Raw genomic sequence first — 25,017 nt, 5'->3', positions numbered from 1 at the left:
AACGTTGCTTGTTTGTGCTTGCAAATGGCTTATATGTAATGTTTATATGTATGCTAAAATTAGATTGTTGCATGAAAAGTCATTAAATATTTAAGTACTTGACAAAGGCGTATTGTCTGATACTTTACTGACACCCTACTATTGTTACTTGGCCTCATTTTTCTAGTTCAGCTTTAATTGAATAGATCTTAACACTATATGAGGTGTGTAATGTAACTAGTTTGAAGTATAAATGTGGTTCATCATGAAACAGAAGATTACCATCTATTGTGGTATTTACTCACTGTTATCTTTGTTGCTAAGCAGTTGCTTTAATTGTTCTTTGTTTGGAGAAAAAGTGTAACTGCACCATTTTTAGCAAATAAATTCTATAACAGTAGTCTTTGAGGTTAAGTCTGTCACTGATCATTGCGTTAAAATATTTTGTGTGTTTTGTGTCTTTGTAGATGAAGCACCTAATATGGATGAAACAATTAGGCAAGCGAACATTGAAATCCAGGCTGAGAATCGTAATCTCCAAGCATTAAACACATCGTTGCATGAGAAGTACCACACAATTTCACTTAAGGTAAGTGCCATTTTAAATTTAAAAGATGCTATTGAAAACCTACTAATGTATCAAACTAGGAAGCAGCATTTGGAAAATAGTTCCCCCCCCCCCCCCCAAATCTTTGACTAAACTTTCCATCTCTGCTGTTACATTGTGCATGCATGAGTAAGTTGAAGCCTTGTGTTTGAGTGAGTACCCCCATAGCCGAATGGTTTGCATCACTGTCTTCAGTGTGGAAGGAGTTGCATTTGATTTCCACAACCTATCAAAAGTTTAAATTTAAAACAGACTTTACCACATAATATGATTTAATTTGATTTTAAAAGATCTGTGTGAGATGATCTTGAGACCAGTTACTCCATGATGACTGTTGGAGGTGGTGGCACTAAGCAGGAACCACTCTAGGAATGTGGGAAGATCAGCTGCAGTTGATATCTCTTTCTCTCTCATTATTTCTGATTGTCAAAGGCTGACTTATTTTGTTCGTATTATCGCAAGTCCTCATAAAGCACATCCTATGGCATTCGTGGTAAAAGCAGCAAAACTGAGAAATTCTCTGCATCAAGCACACTGGGTAAAAGTAATTTTCTTGGTTATACATGTTTTGTGCCGAATATGCAGTGAAAAAAAAGTGGTTTGTGTTCATGAAGACACTTTTAACATGTTGGATTATGTAAAAGACTATGGATTTTTATTGTGAAGACCCAATGATGCAATAGGAATCTATAATATTATCTATACTATCAGTTACAAACAAAAAGGTTGTTTTCCTCTCCTCTCTATGAGGCAAAATACATAGATTGTTGACTAATCAAACAATGGGAAAATCCAGGATGGAATGTAAAAATATTTTGAAAAGGAAAGTTGCTACTCACCATATAGCGAAGATGCTGAGTGACAGATAGCACTCCGTCTTCAGGCCACGAGTGGCCTACCGGCACCATCCAACTGCCGTGTCATCCTTGGTGGAGGATGCGGATAGGAGGGGCGTGGGGTCAGCACACCGCTCTCCCGGTCGTAAGATGGTATTCTAGACCGAAGCTGCTACTATTCAGTCGAGTAGCTCCTCAATTGGCATCACGAGGCTGAGTGCACCCTGAAAAATGGCTACAGTGCATGGCGGCGTGGATGGTCACCCATCCAAGTGCCGACCACGCCCGACAGCGCTTAACTTTGGTGATCTCACTGGAACCGGCGTATCCACTGCGGCAAGGCCGTTGCCTTGAGTGACAGATAGGCATAACAAAAAGACTGCCACAAATAATAGCTTTCAGCCAGTAAGGCCTTCGTCAAACTTAGACAACAAACACACACATTCACACTAACGCAAACACAACTCACTCACACGACTGTAGTCTCAGGCAACTGAGGCCACACTGCAAGCAGTAGCACCCATGCATGATGGAAGTGGTGACTCAATGGGGTTAAGGAGGAGGCTGGGTCCAGGAGGGGGAGGGATAGTAGGGTAGGTGTGGCGGGCAGTGACATGCTGTTGGGGAGCACGGAGGAACAAGATGGAAAGAGGGTAGGGCAGCTATGTGCAGTCTGCAGGTTAGACGGAGGGAGCAGAGAGGTGGGAAGGGGATAGTGGAAAAGGAGAGAAGTAAAAAGACCGGGTGTGATGGAAGAATTAGGAATGTATAGTGCTGGAATGGGAACAGAGAAGGGGCTGGATGGGAGAGGACAGCGACTAACGAAGGTTGAGGCCATGATGGTTGTGGGAGCATAGGATATATTGCAGGAAAGTTCCCACCTACGCAGTTCAAAAAAGCTGGTGTTGGCGGGAAGGATACGTACAGCACAGGTTGTGAAGCAGTCATTGAAACGAGGGATGCCATGTTTGGCAGCATGCTCAGCAACAGGGTGGTCCAGTTGTTTCTTGGCCATAGTTTGTCAGTGGAAATTCATGCAGGCAGTCAGCTTGTTGGTTGTCATGTCCACATATAATGCAGCAAGTGTTGCACCTCAGCTTGTAGATCACATGATTGGTTTCACAGGTAGCCCTGTCGTTGATGGGATAGGTGATGTTTGTGACCGGACTGGAGTACGTGGTGGTGGGTGGATGGATAGGAAAGGTCTTGCATGTAGGTCTATTTACAGGGGTATGAGCCAAGAGGTAAGAGGTTGGGAGCAGGGGTTGTGTAGGGATAGACGAATATGTTGTGTACGTTCGGTGTACGGCGGAATATCACTGTGGGAGGGGTGGGAAGGATAGTGCACAGGACATTTCTCATTTCAGGGCAGTAGAATATTGACTCCAGTTTAACAAACCATTTGGTCAGTGTTGAGTACAAAATCCGAATGAAATCTATTAATGACTGGTGCAATCTTCTTTGAGTATTTTGATATGTTATGTTATCAGACAAGACATATTTTGTGATGTGACAGTGCTGGATTCAGTATCTTTGGTTGAAATATTTCACACAAGACAGTAAGAAGGGAATTTGAAATCAATATCCTCTGTATACTGCAATAATTCACTTGCAGCCCACGATTGCAACCTTCTAGTTGTCATGTTCTGTTTGCGAGTCTCACTTCAACAAATCAGTTGGATTCAGATTTGTCAGTAAAGAACATATGCTGGTTCATACCATCTCCTTCAGTTCCCATCTTTACAACTCTTGCGTATCAGGACACGTTTGGATCTATTCTGCTACATTGTGTAAGGTTTCAGTTAAATGTTCATTCACTACAGTTATCACCTTTACTTTAACATAAAGAAGTGTATCTTAAAAATATCTTTCTTGATATCTGCTGTGTAACTATCATTAGTAAGTGATGGAGGAGAGCTCCATTCTGTGGCAGTAAAGTGACTATAGAAAAGGCATATCAGTTTCAAATAATTCTTTATCATTGTTATGTTCTTTTTGGGCACAAACATTTCGTCACATATATGTTAAAACAATTTAAAAAAGCTTTTCCCATCAGTTTCGAATACCAGAATACAGGTAATTACATCCAAAGTGATTGTATCTTCTCCAACGCCTCAGTGAGAAAGAAACAGCGTTCGTCATACTTAATTTTTTTTCTCTTGCGGTTTGCCCATGAAGACACGGTTCATCTAACAGACTGTTATTTGAAGAGGACTGTCCTTGATCTGTGATTGAATCAACATACATGGTAACTGCAAGAGCAATACTTGTGGCTCTAAGAAAAGTGTGTTGCAGCTGTGACAATAGACATAATTTGTTTGAAATTGTCTGACAGCCTACTACCCACTACACATACCAGACATAAAATGTATGTCTCACTATAACTCAATGTTGTGGTTGCTAATCATTTGTAGTTGAGCAGATTCCACTATATAATATGGTAGATCAAAAGGACACAAAGAAAGCTAATCTTCTTGGCTTACGAAAACAGGAACAACTATTAATCTGCGTGTATGTACTGAGTGTCCCAACTACAAGTTGTCAGGCATGTTTTCTCTGATGTTTCGGCAGATATTTGCTATTTTATCTTTGCAACATGTAGTTGGAGTCAGGCCAAGCAGGTTTTGCTCATCACATCTTTCATGCAATGTCCAGTGTCAGTGCAAAGCATTGGTTTTTTTCCCATTACAAACAAAATTATTTGTAAGTAAAATTTTGTGTGCCCATTCGATAGAGCAGTTACAGATTAGTGTACTGCAATATTTGTTTTGTTGATATGTATTAACAGAGACAGTAAAACATAAAGAATAACCGGGACTGCAGCAGCAACAGAGCAGTACTGCTGCATGGCGGTAGCAGTCAGCACGGTTGAGGGCCGTGCTGTTGCTGCTGGAGCACTGCTTATTCTTCGTGTTTTACTGTTCCTATTAATACATATTGCTAAAATTAATATCACACGAGGCTAATTTGGGACCGCTCTACCCCAAATGGGCACATAAAATTATGCTTTAAAAATAATTTCGTTTGAAATGAGAAACAAACCATCACTTTCCGTCGACATTGGGCATCGCATGAAAGACATGATAAGCAGTCTTTGTTGGGGTCGATCCTAGCTATACACCACAAAAGCAGACTTGCAAATCTCTGCTGAAACATCAGAGAAAATGGCCTCGCGAGCTCTTAGGAGGGACACTTCGTATTTTCTGCAAGATGCTGTACTATGCAAGGTGGAGAGTATTATCTATTTTCACTCCTATTTTCTTTGTGTATTGAGTGGGGGAATGTTGGCTATCTATATCCTTCTGTGCCCCCAAATCTAGTGTGTCTTATTCTCTTGATCCTACTGTGAGATAAACATTGGTTACAGAAGAATGGTTACATGGTCTTCTTTGGGTATAGGTCCTCCAAATTCACCCATGAGGGATTCACAAGAACTATGTCGTCTATTTTCCATGGACTTCTGTTAAAGTTTCCTGAGCATTTGTGTTACACTTTCTTCATATGGCTTATGATGACTTGCTGTGATTGTAGCATCTCTGAATCGTTTTGTGCGTGTGGTAATGCCTACTCGATAAGACTTCCAAACGTTGGAACAATACACCAGAGTTGATCACACTAGTGTCTGCTGGGTACCACCTCCTTTTAAAATCTCACAATGCTGGTTAATCACTGGTAATATTTCTTGATGTAGCAGAATTAATAAAATTTCTTTATTATTACTTTGTTCATTTCCGTGTATTACATGAAGCATAAAATATTATTTTGGCCTGCACGAATATCGTTATTCATATCTTCTTTGTTTTTGTAGTTCTAACAAATCAGCAATGTTGCTTGCAAGCTTTCCTGTTGTCTGAAATTAATTTATGAATTTACATCAACTTAGCCTAAATCAAATACATGTGACTAATAAAAAGGTAATTACTAAAAATATATAAATTTAAGAATTATTAAAAGTGTTGTTAAAAGCTGTATTATGGAGATAATTTTTGCTCTGCAATAGAATCAACAGCGTATGGTTGGTATCACAATATTTATGACAAATACATGGAAATAAAGAATCCAATAAGTTCATTTTACTGCTCACAGATTTTAATTAGAATGACTCTACCAATGTATAGCTCTGTGTTCATACACAACACACACACATTTTTTGACAGAATTAATGCACTAATGGAGTAGGTTACTGAGCTTACAAAATCATGTACTTTGCCAGCAACTACTGCTGCCTTCTTCTTGTCAGTTCTCTTGAAAGGAATGATACAAAATAGTCTCTAATTAAAGATGCCGCTTTCTATCTGCCAAAGGGAATGGTTCTTTGCCATTCCAGGGCATTCTGTCTGAGCAAACTCTTCCCAATGCTTCTAAGCATATAAATTAAAATGAAAGTGCTCCCTAGCTCCCAAATAAAATGTAGGGTAGAATAAGTGATGCTGTTCTCTGCGTTTCTGCGGTATGCAGCTCCTACCAACAGACATGTCTGGTCAAGATGCCACACACTAACAAGGGAACCTCCCCACCGCACCCCCCTCAGATTTAGTTATAAGTTGGCACAGTGGATAGTCCTTGAAAAACTGAACACAGATCAATCGAGAAAACGGGAAGAAGTTGTGTGGAATTATGAAAAAATAAGCAAAATGTACAAACTGAGTAGTCCATGCGCAAGATAGGCAACATCAAGGATAGCGTAAGGTCAGGAGCGCTGTGGTCCCGTCGTTAGTGTGAGCAGCTGTGGAACAAGAGGTCCTTGGTTCAAGTCTTCCCTCGATTGAAAAGTTTACTTTCTTTATTTTGGCAAAGTTATGATCTGTCCGATCGTTCATTGATGTCTGTGTTCACTGTAATAAGTTCAGAGTCTGTTTTGCGACCACACTGCAAAACCGTGCGATTAGTAGACAAAAGGACGTGCCTCTCCAATGGGAACCGAAAACATTTGATCGCAAGGTCATAGGTCAACCGATTCGATCCCTTAAGGAACTTTCCGATTCCTTACAGTTCGGAAAATATTCATTGACCTTGAAATAGAAACAGTGAACGGTCTAATGAGAAGTGGCAACAATGGTGTCGTGGTTAAGTTGTCACGTGGTGGACTTCCAAATGGCAGTGTTCTGCTCACGGTGTTGGGCTGCCAAGCGGGTGAGCTGTGTTCTAACCTCCCTCATGGTGTGTGTATTTTTTCCCCTCCGCTGTTGTATTAAAATTTGTATTTGTGTCATAGTGTAATGTCGGTTTGCAACAGGTGTAAGGAAGTGGCCTATAATGACAATTGATTCTGCACAGCTACTCTACTAACAGCCAAAAGGAAGTGGCTTTCAAATGAGAACTGCAAACATTTGTGGACAAGGTGACAAGTCAGCTGATTCCTTCATCGGAAAAACATCTGTTGTGTCATACATGACATTAGTGACAGTAAGTGTGTCTTATAATGAGAATCTCTTACCGGTGCACCTAATTTTTACACCTGGTTAGTGAGTGAGATATGCCTCCTTGTCCGGTTTAGGTGTTCATATGAATGTGAATATGATCACTCCCAAGGAAATGATGAAAACATAATAGTTTGTCACATAAGCTGCAACAAATGAATGGAACTGTTTCACAATCACAGTGTCTCTGTGTTCTGTCAAAAAACATATGTTTTTAACATTTTTGAAGTTGCATTTTTTCTTTTTTTCGGTAATTTTGGCTCTTGAATTCCTTTGAATTCCTTTGCTTGTTGCCATTTCTGCGAGACACCTATGTGGTATCTCACCTGCGCTCACTATTCATCACATTTACTTGCATTGGTAACATATTCTGACCACATGACTCATATTCCATAACCAGTTCATAGTATGATGAACTGCCAAGACTACAGAAAGAGAACAAACATTTCACTGAACGGACAGACAGTTCATTATGTTGTAAAAAAATAAATAAATAAAACTAAATGGCACGAGAGAGCTTTGAACATGGCTTTTCCACTTCACAGTCCAACACCGTGACCACTTAACCACGATGCTGCCACTGCTGATGTTCGCTCAATGTTGCACTTATTAAGCTTGGACTGTTCATTGGTTGTGTTTTGCTTTTTCTTCCACAGTTCAGTTCATTTTCTTCGTATTTTTATGCTTGGTATGTGTTCAGTTTTTGATGGGCTATCCACTGTACTATCTTATCACTAGATCTGTCATGTGATATACTCAAGAGGTTCACCACAGTTCTTGTAAAAATGTAGTATAGGGTTCTTTCCCTTTATTTTAGGAATTACCTTCCGTTTATCTACACGTACAGAAAGTTGTAATTCATGTCCTCAAATGGAAATTTTCTCCAAGTCGTTCTTAATTTCTTTAAGATCTTCAGTGATACTTTAAAGTAGACAAGACAATCATCTATGAATGCTACTGATCCTATCTAAGTCTTTCATGTATAGTGAGGGCATTAGAGGCCCTATTATGTGTCCTTGGGGAGCACCTGATGTTACTTTTTGTTTCTGCAGAACAGTTCCATCCAGTAGAATGTACTGGGTTCTGTAAGATAAATGTTCTTCGACATAATTACACATCTGCAAAGGTACTCCATACTATCACATGTTTTTAAGTAGCAGACAGTGTAGTATAATGTCGAACACCTTTCGGCAATCTGGAAAGATGGAACCTGCATCTATTGTTTCCAAAATGTGATGTATGAATAAAGCAAGCTGTGTTTCTAGACCTTGTACATAATGACTCAATTTAACTACAGTAACCTTGTGTGTACATGTAGATGTATATTGTCTGCAACATATGGTGTCAGCTGATCAAATGTCCTCAAGAGGGTATTATTTAAGTAAAAAATACAAGTTATGGTTCATTAATTGAAATCTGATAAAATTTATGTGACCACCTGTTCTGCTGCGACCAGGACACACGTAATTTGCAGAAGGTAGAGATTCTAGCTTTAATTTTGTGACACTTTTTGTTACTTTTTTGTCTTCGTGTTCTCCAAAAATGAATAACGTATTTTGTAAAAAAGGGGAAAGGGTGACAAGAAAAAAATATGGTCTTCCCTGAGCATCAAAACATCTTTCATCAAAGTTCACAGGCATGTAGGCTGATCTTCTTTTTTCATTTTTCACAATAACTTTTGTTTTGTTTAAAATAACAATACATAAATTTCATGACAGTTTTCTTTTTATTGCCAGAGACTAAAAAGTGTTGCAAGAAGTGTATTTTGAACACATACACATATATAGAGGTTCACTGTGATTTCAACACAATACTCATAGTTCTTGACCTGGACCCCAGTAAGTGAAGGGCTTTCCCACGTAAAGTACATATACAACAAAAAAAATCACAAATTCATCTATTTCTTTGAAACTATTTGTTTGTTGATCTGATGTACCTGTACTAGTAATTTCCCTCCATGTTCCACTCGCAGACTGAGCAAAGGAAAAATGAAGGTCTGTATGCCTCTGTACGAGCCCTAATTTCTCTTATCTTCATGGCCCTTACATGAAATGTATGTTAGCAGTAGTAGAAGTTGTTTTTGCAAATATCAGTTCTCTAAATTTTCCCTATAGTGCCTTTAGTCTGAACTGGTGGGGTCCACTACACTTGAGCTGTACTGGAGAATAGTTCACACTTATGTTCTATACCCTTTCTCATTTATAGTTGAGCTACACTTTCTTAAAATTCCCCCAATAAACCAAATTATGCCATCCATCTAACCTGTTACCATCCTTACATGCTCATTCCATTTCATATTGCTCTGCAATGTTATGCCTAGATATTTAATTGATATCACGTGAGGAAGCACAGTACTAATGCTGTATTCAAACAACATGGGATTGCTTCTCCTACTTGTCTGCATTAACATACATTTTTCTACATTTAGAGCAAGCTGCCACTCATCACACCAACTAGAAATTGTGTCCAAGCCATCTTGTGTTGTCCTGAAGTCACTCAACAATGATACCTTCCTGTACACCACAGCATCATCAGCAGTCACAGATTACTGCTCATCCTGTCTGTTAGATCATTTATGTATATAGGGTGTAAGAGTGATCCTATCACAGTTCCCACTCGAAGTGATACCCTTGTCTCTGGGGCATTCATGATGATACCCTTGTCTCTGATGAATGCTCACCATCGAGAACAACATAGTGGATTCTATTGCGTAAGAAGTCTTTGAGCCGTACACATATCTGGGAACCTATTTGTATGCTTGAACCTTTGTCAGCAGTCTGCGGTGGAGCACCTTGTCAAATGCTTTCCGGAAATCTAGGAATATGTAGTATGCCTTTTGCCCTTCATCCATCTTTTACAGGCTGTCATACAAAAAAATGAGTGATGCTTTCGAAATTCATGATGTATGGACCGAAGCTCTTTCATCTCGAGTAAATTTATTATATTTGAACTGTGAATATTGGCAGCGGCCTTGCCGCAGTGGATACACTGGTTCCCATGGTATCACTGAAGTTAAGCGTTGTCGAGCGTGGTCGGCACTTGGATGGGTGACCATCCAGGCCGCCATGCGCTGTTGCCATTTTTTCATGGTGCACTCAACCTTGTGATGCCAATTGAGGAGCTACTCGACCAAATAGTAGTGGTTTCAGTCAAGAATACCATCATAACGACCGGGAGAGCGGTGTGCTGACCCCACGCCCCTTCTATCCGCATCCTCCGCTGAGGATGACACGGAGGTTGGATGGTCCCAGTAGGCCACTCGTGGCCTGAGGACAGAGTGCTTTGAACTGTGAATATGTTAAAGAATTCTGCAGCATTCCAATGTGTAGGATATTGGTTTGTAATTTTGTGTCCATTCTTTTACCCTTCTTATATAAGGGAGTCAACTGTGCTTTTTTCCAGTCACTGGGGACTTTGCGTTGGACAAGATATATGCAATAAATGCAAACTAGTTAGGGGGCCAATGCCGCAGCATACTCTCTGTAAAACTGAACAGGTTTCCATCTATTATGAAGCAGATCTTGTGTCAAGAGTTGTAGATCCTGTGATATGATTTTGATCACCGTTCTTAAATCCGCCTGCGTCAATGGGTAATCCATGGTAATTCCTTGCCTGTCATAAGAGGCAACTGAAAGGAGTCTTATACCTAGTCAAGTTTTGCTCTTACATTGATGACTCAGCTATTATTAGAATGCCCACCAGTTGTAGTCCATTTCACAATGTTTCCCATGATGTTTTTGATTTAATTACCAGTGGTCCCCTTTTAGGGCTTGACCTCCACTTTTCTAAACTTCACACAAGTGCTGGCTGTTTGGGGATGTCTTACATGGTGCATGATCTATCCACTATGCTTCTGCACCTACTATTAGACTGGATTTATGTCCACCTCCGATATCCAGCCTGGTAACCAATCCATCCTGTGGGAGGTCATCATGTACCCTCATAGTCGTAGTCCCCTGACAGTGCTGATAATGCTAGAGTTGTAACCTCACCACATATTTTGAGGAGTAGGTGCCTGTCCAATTCGCAGCACTCGGACTAAGGTCAGTGGCCAAAATGTCATATAGCCTTTCACCATGGTGGGATAATCCCATGGGGAGAGCCTCCAGTCGAAGTGAGTGGCATCAAGACAGATGGTCAGCAGTGAAGCAGATCAAACTCACCCATACTGGTGGCTGTACCAACACCACTGTCTCAGCAGATAAAATACAAGAATTTAATGCAGAGCCTTGTAACACCATGACTTTTTCTGTCTTCGGCTACATGATGAGATTCAGGCAAGGAGATGTATAGGTAGACATTTCTCCCAGTTCTTGGTATGCTCCAGGATTGATAGAGAGTCTTTTGCAGCAACAGAGCCATAATTTTTATTGAACATGTTGAGGATGCTGCTGCAAGAAAGAACCTGTGAAATGGATCTCAGCTTATCGAAACTTTGGATGCTGACCAATCGCATGCAGTTCTGGCCTATGACAAATGCAAGGATATACTATTTACTGTCCCTCCTCACAAAAAATGCAGCAGACTTCCATGTCTTCTTTCCCTTAGAACCTAATGCTACAAACAGATGAACTATGCTCTAACTTTAAGCAGTGTGGCGTACATTTTGTTTGTTACATTCAGAGACATAGGAGCTTTCTTCCTAAGTCTTTGATGCCAGTGTTTTACCTGAGAAAGTTAAGTTCATGGTTTATAGGTGTGTTATCAAGCCCTGTAATGCTCCTCCTAAGAGATGCTTCAGGTGCCAGAGGTTTGGACACATGTCCTGCTGTGCTAATGGCACCACTTGTGGAACATGTGGAAGGACAATACATGAATACAGCCCATGTGAACAAACCTTTATGTTCGTAAACTGTGCAGAACGCCTTCCCCCTTCTACACTGACATGTTCAGTTTTCGGGAGAAAGAAGAGAATTCAGGTATATAAAACACTTGACTGCCTTTTTTAAGAAGATGCTAGGAAAAAGCTTGAATGATACCACTCAGTCAATATGACATCAAATATTGTGTCAAAGTCCACACTTAGTGTGATAAAGGGTACCAAACAGCAATTTCTGGCCCTGGTCAGTTGTCAGTTACTGTTTTTCAGTTGGGGGAGGGGCATCAACTCCTAAAACCCCAAACCAGTGCACTAGTAGCAACCACCCCATTGGTAGAGCTGGTGATGCCTCATCCTACTGTGTAACCACCAGGGAAGAGGATGCCTGCCAAGGTGGTGCCCCCTCCCCCTCCCACCCAAGACAAAACAGACAATCAGTCTACCACCAGCTAGTGGCTAAAGGAGCCACAGCCTGCCGATCGTAGAGTCCTCTTCTGCCCCAGAAGTCAAGACAGGAAAGTCCTCACAGAAACCAAAACCTCACAGAGAAAAGAAGGAAAAATCAAAAGTTAAACTGAATTCTACTGCTCTAGTCAATCTGCCCCCCCCCCCCCAAAAAAAAAAAAAAAATCAAGCATCTAAATACTGCTTAAGAATCACACTTTCAATTGGAGCATGACATAACAGCTAACACAGTAAGACTCAGTTTTTACAGTTTCTAACACACAATTCAAGAAAACCTGAAGTTTTTATTTCACAGAATGGGCATATGATTAGTGAAACTGAACAGTTCGAATTTCTAGGTGTTCGGATAGATAGTAAACAGTCGTAAAAAGCCAACATTCAGGATCGTGTTCAAAGACTTAATGCTGCCGTTTTTACTATTCAAACTGTATCTGAAGTGAGTGATCGTTCAACACTAAAATTAGTCTACTTTGCTTATTTTCATTCGCTTATGTCATATGGTATTATGTTTTGGGGTAACTCTTCCCATTCTAAAAGGATATTTTTGACTCAGAAACGCGCGGTTCAGGCAATAAGAGGTGTAAGTTCACAAACCTCTTGTCAACTCCTGTTCATGAGTCTTGGTATTTGGCCTCTCAGTATATATTTTCCTTACTGTCATTTCTTGTTAACAGTATTAGCTTATTCCCAAGAATAAGCATCTTTCACTCAGTTTATACCCGGCAGATATCAAACCTGCATTTGGATCAGACTTCATTAATCTTGTAAAGAAAGATACTGCTGCATCCATTTTCAATAAGCTACTGCTCGAATTCAAAAATCGTAGCAGTAATCCACACACTTTCAAATCGAAACTGAAGAGTTTCCTCATGGGTCACTCCTTCTACTATGGCAAGGAGTTCCTTGAAAAATTAAGCTGGTTCTTGTTGTATTGTCGATTGCCTTTGCTTAAACTTATGGACTGACTTTTTTCGGGTGCATAAACATTTTATTTTTATCTGTTATTACTTCTTTGTTGTAATTTCACGTATTGACATGTTCCATGACTTTGGAGATTTGCTCCTCAATTTGATCCTACGAAACTTGACATGTAAATAAATAAATAAAGTAATTTGTACTCCTGTTTCTCCTTTGCTGGTTTCTCAGACCTCAGTCTGATGTTCTTTCAGTGGACATGTAATGGCTACCATTGCCATCTAGTCGAACTACATCAGTCTGAATAGTCCAAGTATTTTATGTTTGATTGATTCTTATATGTACAATTGATTCTTATATGTACATTTAACTTTCTGCCAAAGTTTGATGAAGAACTTATACCATTTACTTTAGGTTTGGTCATTAGTTTCTGCAGTTAACTTGGAGACCACTTCTCGTTACTGTTGGTTGTTTCAGATGGCTGAACTGCAGGATAGTCTTACAGGGAAGGAAACTGAGGCAGCAGAGCTAAGAAACCAGATTGATGATTTACAGTATGAGCTGCTTAAAGTGCAGTCGCGTAACGACAAGCTGGAGAATCACTTAGCAGAAGCTTATGAGAAACTCAAAGCATACCAGCAAATTCATGGTGATGATAAGGGTGTTGTCAAACCTGTTGTCACCACAAGTGTTTCACAAAAGAAGGTAAGAAATATCCTATAGTAATGTTCTCTTATGTAATGGAAGTTTCCTGTAATGCCTTCACATGTGCTTGCTGTTTGTTACCTGTGTCATTTATTTTTCTCTCATTTTTGTAATGATTTGTTTGGTCTGTGGTGTTTTTTTTTTTTTTTTTGTCCTGTGATTATGAAGTTGCATGTGTGATATTACATGTGCCTGTTTTTGATAGACCTTCAGTGTCCATTGGTAAGTTCCTTTCACTGTTTGCTTGAAATTGTCACCTTTTCTTTAATAGCAGATTTTTTATTTTACATTTGATGGTTTCTTTTCTTTCATTATCTTTGACATACATCTTTTGCTATTTGTATAAGTACCTTTGTTAAATAATTTCCCTTTTCATCATCATTTTTTCCCCTTAATTCAGCATCTGGCTAGCTTGGGATGTCTATGATATTTCACCACTTTCCTCTGTCTTCCCACCATTTGTCTCCTATAAATATTTTGCTGCAGTTCAGGTACCTTCTCCATAAACTCATCTTTATTGAGTAAATCTAGCTTGCTCTCAAACTTGGCCTCCATAATTGGTTTTGGTAGTCTTCCCTGTACCATCCTCTTTTCATGTCTAAACCATTTTACCCTGTTCTTAATTCTCTTAGTCAGCTTTTTAACTCCAATTTTGTTTGTAACATCTGCATTTCTACCCCCCCCCCCTCTCTCTCCCCCCTCCCCTCTCCCCCCCTCCCCTCTCCCTCTCCCTCTCCCTCTCCTCATTTTCCCTGACATACTTCTTAGAAATTCCAGTTTACTGGCTGGGATTCTGCTCTCCTCTCTTTTTGTCATTGTCCACGTCTCTGACGCATGTGTCAGTGGGCATTGGGTGTAAAGTATGTCATGTACAGCATTTCTGTACATTTGATTGGCACCTCCATTCCCCAGACTGAGCTCCTCTCACACTGATAAAATGCATTGCTGTGTTGTACTCTTTCACTAACTTCTGCCTCCATTCTTGCATTTTCCATTATCACATTTCCTAGATATGTAAAGTTGCCCCCAATTTCAATATCCTATTATTTAATGTTAATTTATCCTTTGTCTTTTCTGTCTCCTCTAGTTGCTACCGTAATCTTGCTTTTTTGTCCACACTGCATTTCATTCCATATCTCAATTTTTTTTTCATTTGAGGTGTGTATTTATTCTTGTTCCTCCTAACTATTGCATACCTACACCAGAGTAACAGTAACTTCATCTCCCTTCGTCTATGAGCTTCTTTTGTCTTTCTCATGATTCCATCCATCGCCATTATAAATAATAGTGGCAGCACCACACTTCCTTGTCTCCATCTCATAATATTCCTAAGTTTTTCCAACTTGGGTCTGAACACAATTGAAACTTTTGTCATACATTGCTTGTACAATTTCAGTTGTTTGTTTTCCAACTCCCTTTCTCTCAAAGATTTCCCATACCTTTTCTGTGGGGACAATATCGTAAACTTTCACTCAGTCAAGAAATGTCATCAGATTTTTGCCATGCACCCGAAGCCTTTCCATCAACTGTCTCGTACTAAAGATTGGGTCCACTGTTCATCTACCATATCAAGAGTCATACTACTATTTTTCCAACTGACCTTCCACTTTTTCTGTCAATTTTCTTTCCAATATCCTCTCCAGTATTTATGCTACTTGTGATAAGTGTGTGATCCCTCAATAGTTGTTACATACTTGTGTCTCCCTTCTGGAACACTGAACGAAATATTCCCTTTTCCCATTCTTCAGGTGCACATTTCTGAGTCCATATGCATCTTAGCAATCGATTTAACCATTATAGCCCAGAAAGTCCAGCTGCCTGTAACATCTTAACATTTGTTTCATCTGTCCCAAGTGCCTTTCCTGGTTTCATTCTTCTCAGGGCTGGTTCTTCTTCGGGCATTGTAATGTCGTTCTCTTCTTCCAGGCCCAGGTCCCCATGGCATTCTTCTGTTCCCTTTTCATTGGTGTTTTTCTCATTTAGTAATGTGTCAGTCTTCTTTCCATCCTCTCCTTATCTCCTCTGGTTGCATTATTAGCTCTCCATTTGCCCCTTTCGCTGCCTTTGTGTAAGTGCTTTCCTTCATCCTAATCTTTGTAATTCCATACAGCATCCTTTAACCCCAGTACATCCTTTCCCAACCCTCATCTGAATTCCTCCCGTCTTTTCCTCTTTCCTCCAACTCCCAATTTCTTATATTTCTTTTTGCTTTCCTGGTGTTTCCTTTTACTATGTTCCATTTTAACTTTTCCATTCATGCTATGCTTTCTTCTTTTCTTTTACTGCTTTCTTCACCAACTCATTCCACCATGGTATCTCCTTTCCTTTGCCCTTGCATTCATTCTGCCACAGGTGTGCTCTGCAGAGCTTACAAATGGGTCTTTGAACATATTCAATTCCTCTTCCACAGTTAGTCTTTGGATTTTAAACTCCTGAACTTTTATTGTACTGTCATGTCATTTTGTTTCCACACTTTCATTTTCTTCTCCTTTCCTGCCTCTATTCATTTCATTTTACCCATTCTCACCTGTGTCACTGCTAGTCAATGATCTCAATCAAAAGCTTCTCCTGGGAGTGCAGTCACATCTGTCAACTGGCTAAGATTTTGCTTTTCCACCAGAAAGTAATCATTGACCATCTTTGTCCTCTCTACTGACCCATATCTTATCTTTTGACTGCTTTTCTCCCTGAAGCACGTGTTGCCAACAATCAAACCATTTATTTCACAAAAATCAATTTCTTACCTTCCTCATTTCCCCCCCCATATCCACATGTACCAATTATCTCTTCATTCCAATTCTCTCTTCCTTTCTTCTCTTACCTTTCTTACCTGTGCATTTAAGTCAACCTCTCACTATCACTTCCACATCCATAATTTTTTTCTCCAATAACTGTAAAAATTCATCCGTGTACTTCTCATTATTTATCTCCCTTTTTATCAGTGTTTAATAGACATTATCTAATGTGCTGAACTTGTTGATTAATGTAACCTGATATACCTACCAATTCTTAGATGAATTTTAATATTTATTTATTTCATTTCATTCCGTTGTAGCCTGTCACCTACAATTCAAGTATAGGCTGTACTGTTTTTTACAAACTACACCTACTACCACAGCAGCTACTGTTATGAAAACTTCAGCTTTTGTCTGTCACATTCCACAACACTCTCCATTGCTCCCCTGTGCATAGGTGTGTCCTGCAGGTTCCTTTGGCACTTAGTGTGTTGTGGTTATTTTTCTCTCTTCCTGTTTTTCTGACTCTGGTTGCAGGGAAGGATTCCCCTGTGGCAAGAGTAAGCACAGCCACACGCCAGGCCATGTCATCGCAGTTCTTGTTCCTTGGGTGGCGAGACACGACCTATGGCTGTGTTTCTCTCTGAAGTTGTTAAGATGACTGCTCATATGGCGTTGGTAGTTCTTCCACTACTGCTGTTGACCTCATCTGCCTTTGCTCCTAAGCCTTCATTGAGTTGGAGTCAGCAATATTGTCCAAGATATGCCATTCTGTTTCACAATGCAGTGTCTACTTGACATTGGATCTTCTGTTCAGATTCAGTTGCTTTTTGCTTCCAATCGGTATGAGCTCTGTTGGCATGCAGCGGAAATCCCCAGATGGTGTGTTCTGGTATACCTTCTTCACCATAGGCACACTTGGAGGTCTGTCATTGACCAATTCAATGCCAGTAGACAGCATAGGCCAATGACCAGTTGAGATATGAGTCAGTTCTCTTGAGGGAATCAGGTGCTACGTTTCCAGTCTCTCTTATATTTGACAAAAAAACATAAGTGTGCCTCGCTGTTTGGGCATCACCCCATCATTTCTGCCATAGGAGGAGGATGTGATTTTGAATTTGCTGCTTGCTTGTAATCCATATTCCTGTTAAATTTGGCACTTAATGATATTGTTCTCAATATGATACATAGCCACCTTTTCTGTATCAGGAGATCGAGTGGATGCACTCCTGTCAGCTGAAGTAGTATTCCACGATACACCGTGTTAACTATCCTTCCTGGTCTTATGAGCAAACGTTTATAGGCTGAAGCACTCACACAATATCTCATAATCACAGTTAAACTAGCATTATGACACATTATTATTGTTTGCATTGGCAGCATAAGATTGTAAGTGGTGAGAGTAATAACTGTTTTCATCATATTTCTTGCTCTCATCTTCATTTCTTCAATATTTACACCATAATTTTGTTGTTCATCTAACAAGACTCATCTGGTGACAGACTTTCTCTTTATGAACCTGTTGCTTACTTTCATGATTGGTTCTCTTAGAAGATTCCTCTTTAACAGCATATACAGCATTAAACTTTCAAACCGCTGTAGAAATAACACCACTGGTCAGAATGACATCAAATTGCAATTGAATATTATCGGAGAAGGGGGGAAAACGTACGACAGAAGAAATAAATAGTTACAAAATGTAGCAATAGATGGTGCTGTAAGCATCATAATTTCATAGTGGTCAACTACAAATGACAAATGAATCATACAACAGTGCCTAAGCTGTATGTTTGACGTTAAACAAACTATACTACTCAGCGTGGGTGTACAGGTGTGACACTGTTAGTTAAGTAAGCCCATTCACCACAGCAAGGTCATATCACATGGGATGGGAAAAATCGGTTTGTAATTCTCCTGAGGCCAAAAACCGCATGGAAAAACATCAACCAAAATCAAAGTGGATTATTAATTTCAGTGTGACTGGCACAAAACATGTTCAGTATGCTGTCCACTGGTTTCTGCAACAAGTTGAAATTGAGAAACAGCATGTTCCACAACTGATTGAAGTGTTTCAGAGGTCAAGTTCAGAATATGTTGCGCAATGCATGCCTTCAGTGAAGCTAAGTTTGCAGTCGGAACACTGAACATCTTTCAGATAGCCCCACAGCCAGAAGTAACATGGATTAATATCAGGTGATCAGGACGGCCTGGCTGTAGGGAAATGGCAGCTGATAATTGTAGCATTTCCAAAATGGCACTTACGCAGCTGTTTAACTGGATTTGCAATGTGTGGAGGTGCACCATCTTGCATAAAAATGATCCCATCCACACTGTTGGAGAGCTGGAATGACGTGGTTGCGCAGAAGACATTCGTAGCACTTACCAGTGATGGTTCAAGTAACATGACCTGAAGCACCTGTCACTTGGAAAAAATATGGCCCTATGATAAATGATGCCGTAAACCCGTACCTCACAGGATAAAGTGGTACTGGTTGATTTGTGTGTGGATTTTTTATTGCCCATATTCAACAATCCTGTGTATTGACGAGCAAGAAATTCTAAAGCAAAGGTCCCTCTTGCTGGCAGGTCAACAGGAAGCAATTTGTGCACATGGGTAATTTTGAATGGATGTCTCGAAGGAGTTTACGCACCTTGCCATGTATATGCCCAATGTTCAGGCAATTCTCCGTGCACACCACTACTCATCTCCTCCTGCATTGCTGTGGGCACTGCTTCTTCTGACGTTGAATCAATTCGTTCCCTCGTTCTACCAGGTTGCACACCAAAATAACCCATCTTCTTGAATTTCCGAATCTTTTCTCAAGACCCACGGCAATCATCAGACCAACGCCTTTCTTCAAACCCTTCAGTGTCCGGAACTTCTGCAGAGCGACATGTGCACAATCATCATTCTTGTAATATAGCTTTACAAGCAGAGCGCGATACTGCATTGAGATAGTCATGGTGAACGTCGCAGATGCGAAAGGAGGAAAAGCCTTGTACCCGGCATGTTTATACTAACTTCAGTGGGTCGTGTGCATGACAGGTGTTTTCATTTATGTATTCTGACACATAAAGTGCCATCTATTGATCAAATTTCACACAAAGGAGAAACACGAATCAGCTTAGGGTTGTCGTAAAAGTTTAAAATATGGTACAAACTGGTTTGTTATGAACAGTAGTGCTGTTAACAAGGTGATTCTGTTGACACTGTGGCCTGGTATATTCCATATTTTAAATATGTTTGATGATACTGATTTTGTATTTATCTTTTAGTAATCCCTCTATGGTTTCATTATAATAAGACATCTTTTAAAAGCAGACCTGAATATGGTCATTACTGACCGAAACTGTTAGTCTAAGAACCTAACAATTTTGTGATCATAGACAGAAATAAAAGAAATTTATTCCACACTTCCTGAATCACTGTTATGTTTGTGACCATGTCATGTGTTATGTTAACTTTTATGTCTGCGTGTGGTGTTTTAAGTGTATCAGCCATTTTTATTTCCAGGTACTGGCAGAAGTAAAGCTGTGAGTACCGGGCGTGAGTCGTGCTTCGGTAGCTCAGTTGGTAGAGCACTTGCCCGCGAAAGGCAAAGGTCCCGAGTTCGAGTCTCGGTCGGGCACACAGTTTTAATCTGCCAGGAAGTTTCATATCAGCGCACACTCCGCTGCAGAGTGAAAATCTCATTCTGGAAACATCCCCCAGGCTGTGGCTAAGCCATGTCTCCGCTATATCCTTTCTTTCAGGAGTGCTAGTTCTGCAAGGTTCGCAGGAGAGCTTCTGTAAAGTTTGGAAGGTAGGAGACGAGGTACTGGCAGAAGTAAAGCTGTGAGTACCGGGCGTGAGTCGTGCTTCGGTAGCTCAGTTGGTAGAGCACTTGCCCGCGAAAGGCAAAGGTCCCGAGTTCGAGTCTCGGTCGGGCACACAGTTTTAATCTGCCAGGAAGTTTCATATCAGCGCACACTCCGCTGCAGAGTGAAAATCTCATTCCCTCAAACCTTGTCCAAAAGCAGATTTCTCATACCATATCATCATGCACTCTCAATCCTCCCACCACCCTCAAGAATCAGCTAAAAAGGAGAGCCCTTCACCATGGTTTTGATTATTTGCCATCCTGCCCTAAAATGGGGGACATCATACCCAAGATCCTTCCTATCTCCCCTACAGTGGAGTCTTATCACCCGCTCAACCTACACATCATCCTAGTCCATCCACACGCCACTTCTACTCCCAATCCCTAGCCACTGTGATAATATTCCTGTAGCAGGCCAAGGGGCAAGATGTACCCAATCCTCCCACCCAGCACATTCTAGTCCAGTCCTGTCACGGACTTATCCTCCGCTATCAGAGGCCAGGCCACACTACATGATAAGCAGCCATGTTACATACTATCTCCATAGCAAACACTTCACAGCTGGCTGGTAGTACAACTACCAGCCAGCTGCCCTCTGGGCTGAGTGGCCGCTGCCAAAGTGTTGCCAAGAACAAAGTTGACCACCCAGTGACACAACATGCAGTTGAGCACAACGGTTCAATTTCAGTTGCTGCTTCTCAACATATACGCAATACAATTGGGCTGTAATATGATTTTCTTGCAACAATTCATGGATACATGCCATGTTTACACTATGTGTTAATGCGTCAGGATTGGCCAGGAGGGGAAAGCAGTAGGCACCTGTTGAGGTGAAGAATAAAACATAGTTTAGACTGTACGAAGTTTTATTGCCGTAAAGAAAAGCAGGCCTGGAGAAGCCGCCAAGACTGAATGGGCAGCCATCCAAGAGAGCAGGTGAGGAGGGCGTCTGATCGGTTTGGAAGCTGCCAGCAGAAGAGAGTGAACGGTGTGTCTGCTCCAGCAGCCGGCCGTGGTTCCACCCCCACTTGACCACCTCCAAGCCTTCCTGTTGGTCAGTCAGATTGTAAGACGCGTGGTTCTGTAGCGTTACCATGTCAGCAACATGTGAGTTTAGCTGCTGATGGTTCAACACGTGAGTTTCAGGGTGGTTCTATCCGGTTCTGGGTAATGTGACTGAGACGCTGCAGCTTACTGCCAGGCAGAAGGCACTGACAAACACAAAGTGAAAAACTAAAAATCAAACTTTATACTAATAAATCCATTCAGTATTGGCCCTCACTGTACACCCTTCTCCCATCTGCAGGATTGTGGCATGGGGGGGAGATGGTAGATACTACTAATGGGCTCCTGCGAAGGATGGCCTTACATAATTTTAACAATACATCTTGATTATTCTTTGTATTAAAAAAAGACAATAATTAGATGATGAATGCTTGCTTGACAAAATTTGGATGATGGTGGATGGTGCGGGGTGGCGTGGAACGCTGGGGGTAGCACGCTGGTTCCGGCAATCAGCTGTTCGCGGTGCCAGCAGCGGAGGTCGCTGACCATGGCAGGCAGCGTATAAGTGAGGGTTTTGGAAGGGGCAATGCACAAATCAGAAGGGGATGGGGGAAGGGGTTAACACTGGTGGAGCACTTCACAAGCATATTTTGTTGCTTAAATCTAAAGGAGGGCCATTCCTTTCCTTTTGGGTAGATCTTACTTATTTCCTATTCTTTTCTACTCACCACTATCTCTTACTGACTACTACAGTATGGGAGCAGGAAGGAACACTCTTGCTCCCATTTCTTGCTTAAGCATGGTATTCCCCAGGAAGTTGCTGTTCGGGGACAGCAGGAGGGGGCAACCAAAGTCGCGCAAAAAGTCCTTTTCTATATTCTACTCATAGTGATAAACCAATAAACATAATATCTAAAGGAGTAATACAGAACTAGGACAAGCATACGAACACCACCTCAGCGGGGGCAGTGTTATCACAGGGAGAACTATTAAATAGTAAACTGCTGCCATTAAGTTGATCGAAAGTATTTGTAACATGTGATAGTGGCTGTTACTTAAAACTTGTACAAAAAATGGCTGATAGTTCACATGAAAATTAGAACTGAATATGGCAGACAAGGCGAAGAATAGGGAGGAAGTGGTAGCGTTCGGGGCCGTGACTGGCGTATCACAAGGCGATGGATGTGCCAGTCTGCGTGTTTGCACCATGCTGTGCTCATAGTAAGTGTTCTCTGGTAGTATAACATGCAATTTAAATGACTCCAAAACTTAGTATCGATTGGAAACTCGCTGCATGGTAAAGTGAATCATGGCTAACTGTTTTGCTCTGATCTTGGGGTGCCAGCATAAAACAGACCACTTAGCATTATCTACGACAACACACACAGGAACTCTTGCCTGTACACAAATCAACTTACAGGGGTAAAACAAATCAATTCTTTTTATCATCAAAATAATTTCGCTGCGCTCTGGGGGTTAACACCCGGAAGTCGTCATATCCTTTCTTATACACTTACGGGGTAAAACAGATCAGTTCTGTTTCACAGCTTTGTGCATTGAGTTAACCAATCAAGGAACTACCACTTAAGAAAAACAGAAAGCATGGACAGAAAAAGAATAAATAGTCGAGAAAGATTCCAAAGGATTGCAGGGGTAGACGTTAGTAGCAGCGGGGTAGTGAGGGAATGAGGGGGGTATGGTCGTGCTTACTCATCATCTAGCTCGGAAAGGGTGCAACAATGAGGGGTTGCATTAATAAATGTCTGCATTCAATGCGTAGGTGGAATTCACTGTATGTAGGGGTTTCATAAGTGATTCGCTGAATCGAAAGCTTTTGTACTGGATGTTGGGGTTTAGTAAGACAAGGGATTTTACCAATGAGAAAAATAATGTGTTTAATGCTGAGTTTGTTCTGGGTATATTTGTGTACAGCTGTCCTTGATCACAACGTCAGGGTAGCCCGACATATTGGCCATTTATGCCGAGCGGCCCACTCGCGGCGAACCGGGAGGGCGCTCACGGTGAAGAATAAGGAATTGGGTATAATCGTGAACGACTTCAGGTAACAAGTTTCAGTGTAAAAATTGATTCAGCAGAGATAACAGAGAAATTCCGATTGTAGTAGTCGTATTGGAATACAAAAGGCTTCCTTCCCCCTCCCTCTGGGGGGAGGAAATGACGCACAGACGAAAGAGATAGGGAGGCAATCGGTTTAAGAAAGCAAAAATTGAAAGAATAAACCAATCAGCTGGGCACTCTGCGGGCACTAACCGCAACGTGTAAGATACACGGCTCTGGAGGGGGATACTTGCCACCTCATTTACGACACCATGGTGGATCGGATGCATAAATTTTACATGGGGTCGCGGTCTGGCAGCGTGACTTGCTCCTCGACCGTTTCCCGGCTGTCTCTGGGGTCTGGATGAATTGTCATTGAATTGTTTTCTTCTGCTGGCTGTATGAGGGGCCCACGTTTCCCGAGTTCTGCTTGCAGTTTTTACTCATGTGCTCTATGATTCCGCACTGGAATAGCACTGCGCATCAGCCTGGCCTGTCTTTCGGCAGCATTGGCATGGCTGCTCATATTTAAGAATTGGACACGGCTGTTCGTCCGGGCGCTCCGAACTGGCAATAAAATGTGCTACCTCTTCTCGCATCATCGCAAGTCGTGTGGCATCATGCAACGAGGCGAGTGATGCTATTTTGACCTCCCCTCCAAAATATGGGTTGATTCCACGTATAAATACGTCAATCGAGCGGACTTTGGCCTGCTCAATTAACACTTCATTACAGACGGGATCCGAACCCAGCGTGTAAGTACAGCAAGCCACAGCACGGATTCGGTCAGTGAATGTTTCTAAATCCTCCCCTTGCTTCTGGTAGAGGGTGGACAACTTTTCCCTGTAAGATCGGGTGTCACGTCTGTCCGAATATCTTTCTTTCAACCCAGCTTCTAACGTGGCGAAAGAGGTGGTGTCCGGTGTCACCTGACAATTTAAGGCAGAGTACAATTAACAGGAAATCGTCTGGCCAAGCGCAAAAGCAGCCTACATCTTGGACAGTTTGCAGGAAGAATTTTATTTGCTCATTGGATTTCCCGGAAAATGTCAGGACAAAGTTAACTGCAGGGAAACTGTTAGCCAAGGTGGCAATGTGCTGCTGGAGTATTATGCTACTGGAGGTGCTTGCAGCTGTCATTTGCGGTGTAGCAGGCTGTGTTTCTGGCGCACTTAAACTGGCAGACTGGGTTTGAACCAATTTTTGGCATTCTTCCATTAACTCTATCTTCCATAATTGACAAATTACTATTTCTGCTTGGAGGGCAGCTACTGGGTCTAGTTTTCCCGTAGGTGGGGAGTTATCTTCGCCAGTGACGGTACTATGGGTTTGAGGCATGGTTACAATGTTAAGGCACATAGTGCTCGCTGAAGACTTTTACAATCAGAGCACGGAAAGGAAAGAGAGGGCCTATATTGGACAGGATGACGGTGTAGCTGACAGCATGGAGGTAGTGGCATAGAAAAATGAAGCGGTGGACTTACAGAATCTGTGGCGGTGGTGTGTTGGGTGACGGTGGCTAGAAAGGGCGGCGAAGGTGATGTCAGCGGTGTTGATGACTGGGCGCCATGTCTCAGCTAGCCGGCCAGAACATGCGCGTTTCCTTGATGGTG

The 25,017-nt window shown here is 41.4% G+C and overlaps 1 protein-coding gene across 4 annotated transcripts in view; it reads left to right on the top strand.

Annotated features, from left to right (window-relative positions):
• The window catches only part of LOC126250572 (E3 ubiquitin-protein ligase Bre1), a 260,407-nt gene that overhangs the window by 43,701 nt on the left and 191,689 nt on the right, over window positions 1-25,017 (top strand). For all 4 annotated transcript variants that reach the window (XM_049951572.1, XM_049951573.1, XM_049951571.1 and 1 more), the window contains exons 5-6: window positions 447-568; window positions 13,519-13,746. In XM_049951572.1, the coding sequence (XP_049807529.1) occupies window positions 447-568; window positions 13,519-13,746 (350 nt within the window). The remainder of the gene's footprint in view (window positions 1-446; window positions 569-13,518; window positions 13,747-25,017) is intronic.

Source organism: Schistocerca nitens, chromosome 1 (assembly GCF_023898315.1).
Source record: "Schistocerca nitens isolate TAMUIC-IGC-003100 chromosome 1, iqSchNite1.1, whole genome shotgun sequence".
In the NCBI taxonomy this organism is placed as follows: domain Eukaryota; kingdom Metazoa; phylum Arthropoda; class Insecta; order Orthoptera; family Acrididae; genus Schistocerca; species Schistocerca nitens.
Note: the sequence above shows the minus strand (reverse complement) of the source record. Positions and strands in the feature narration are given on the sequence as shown.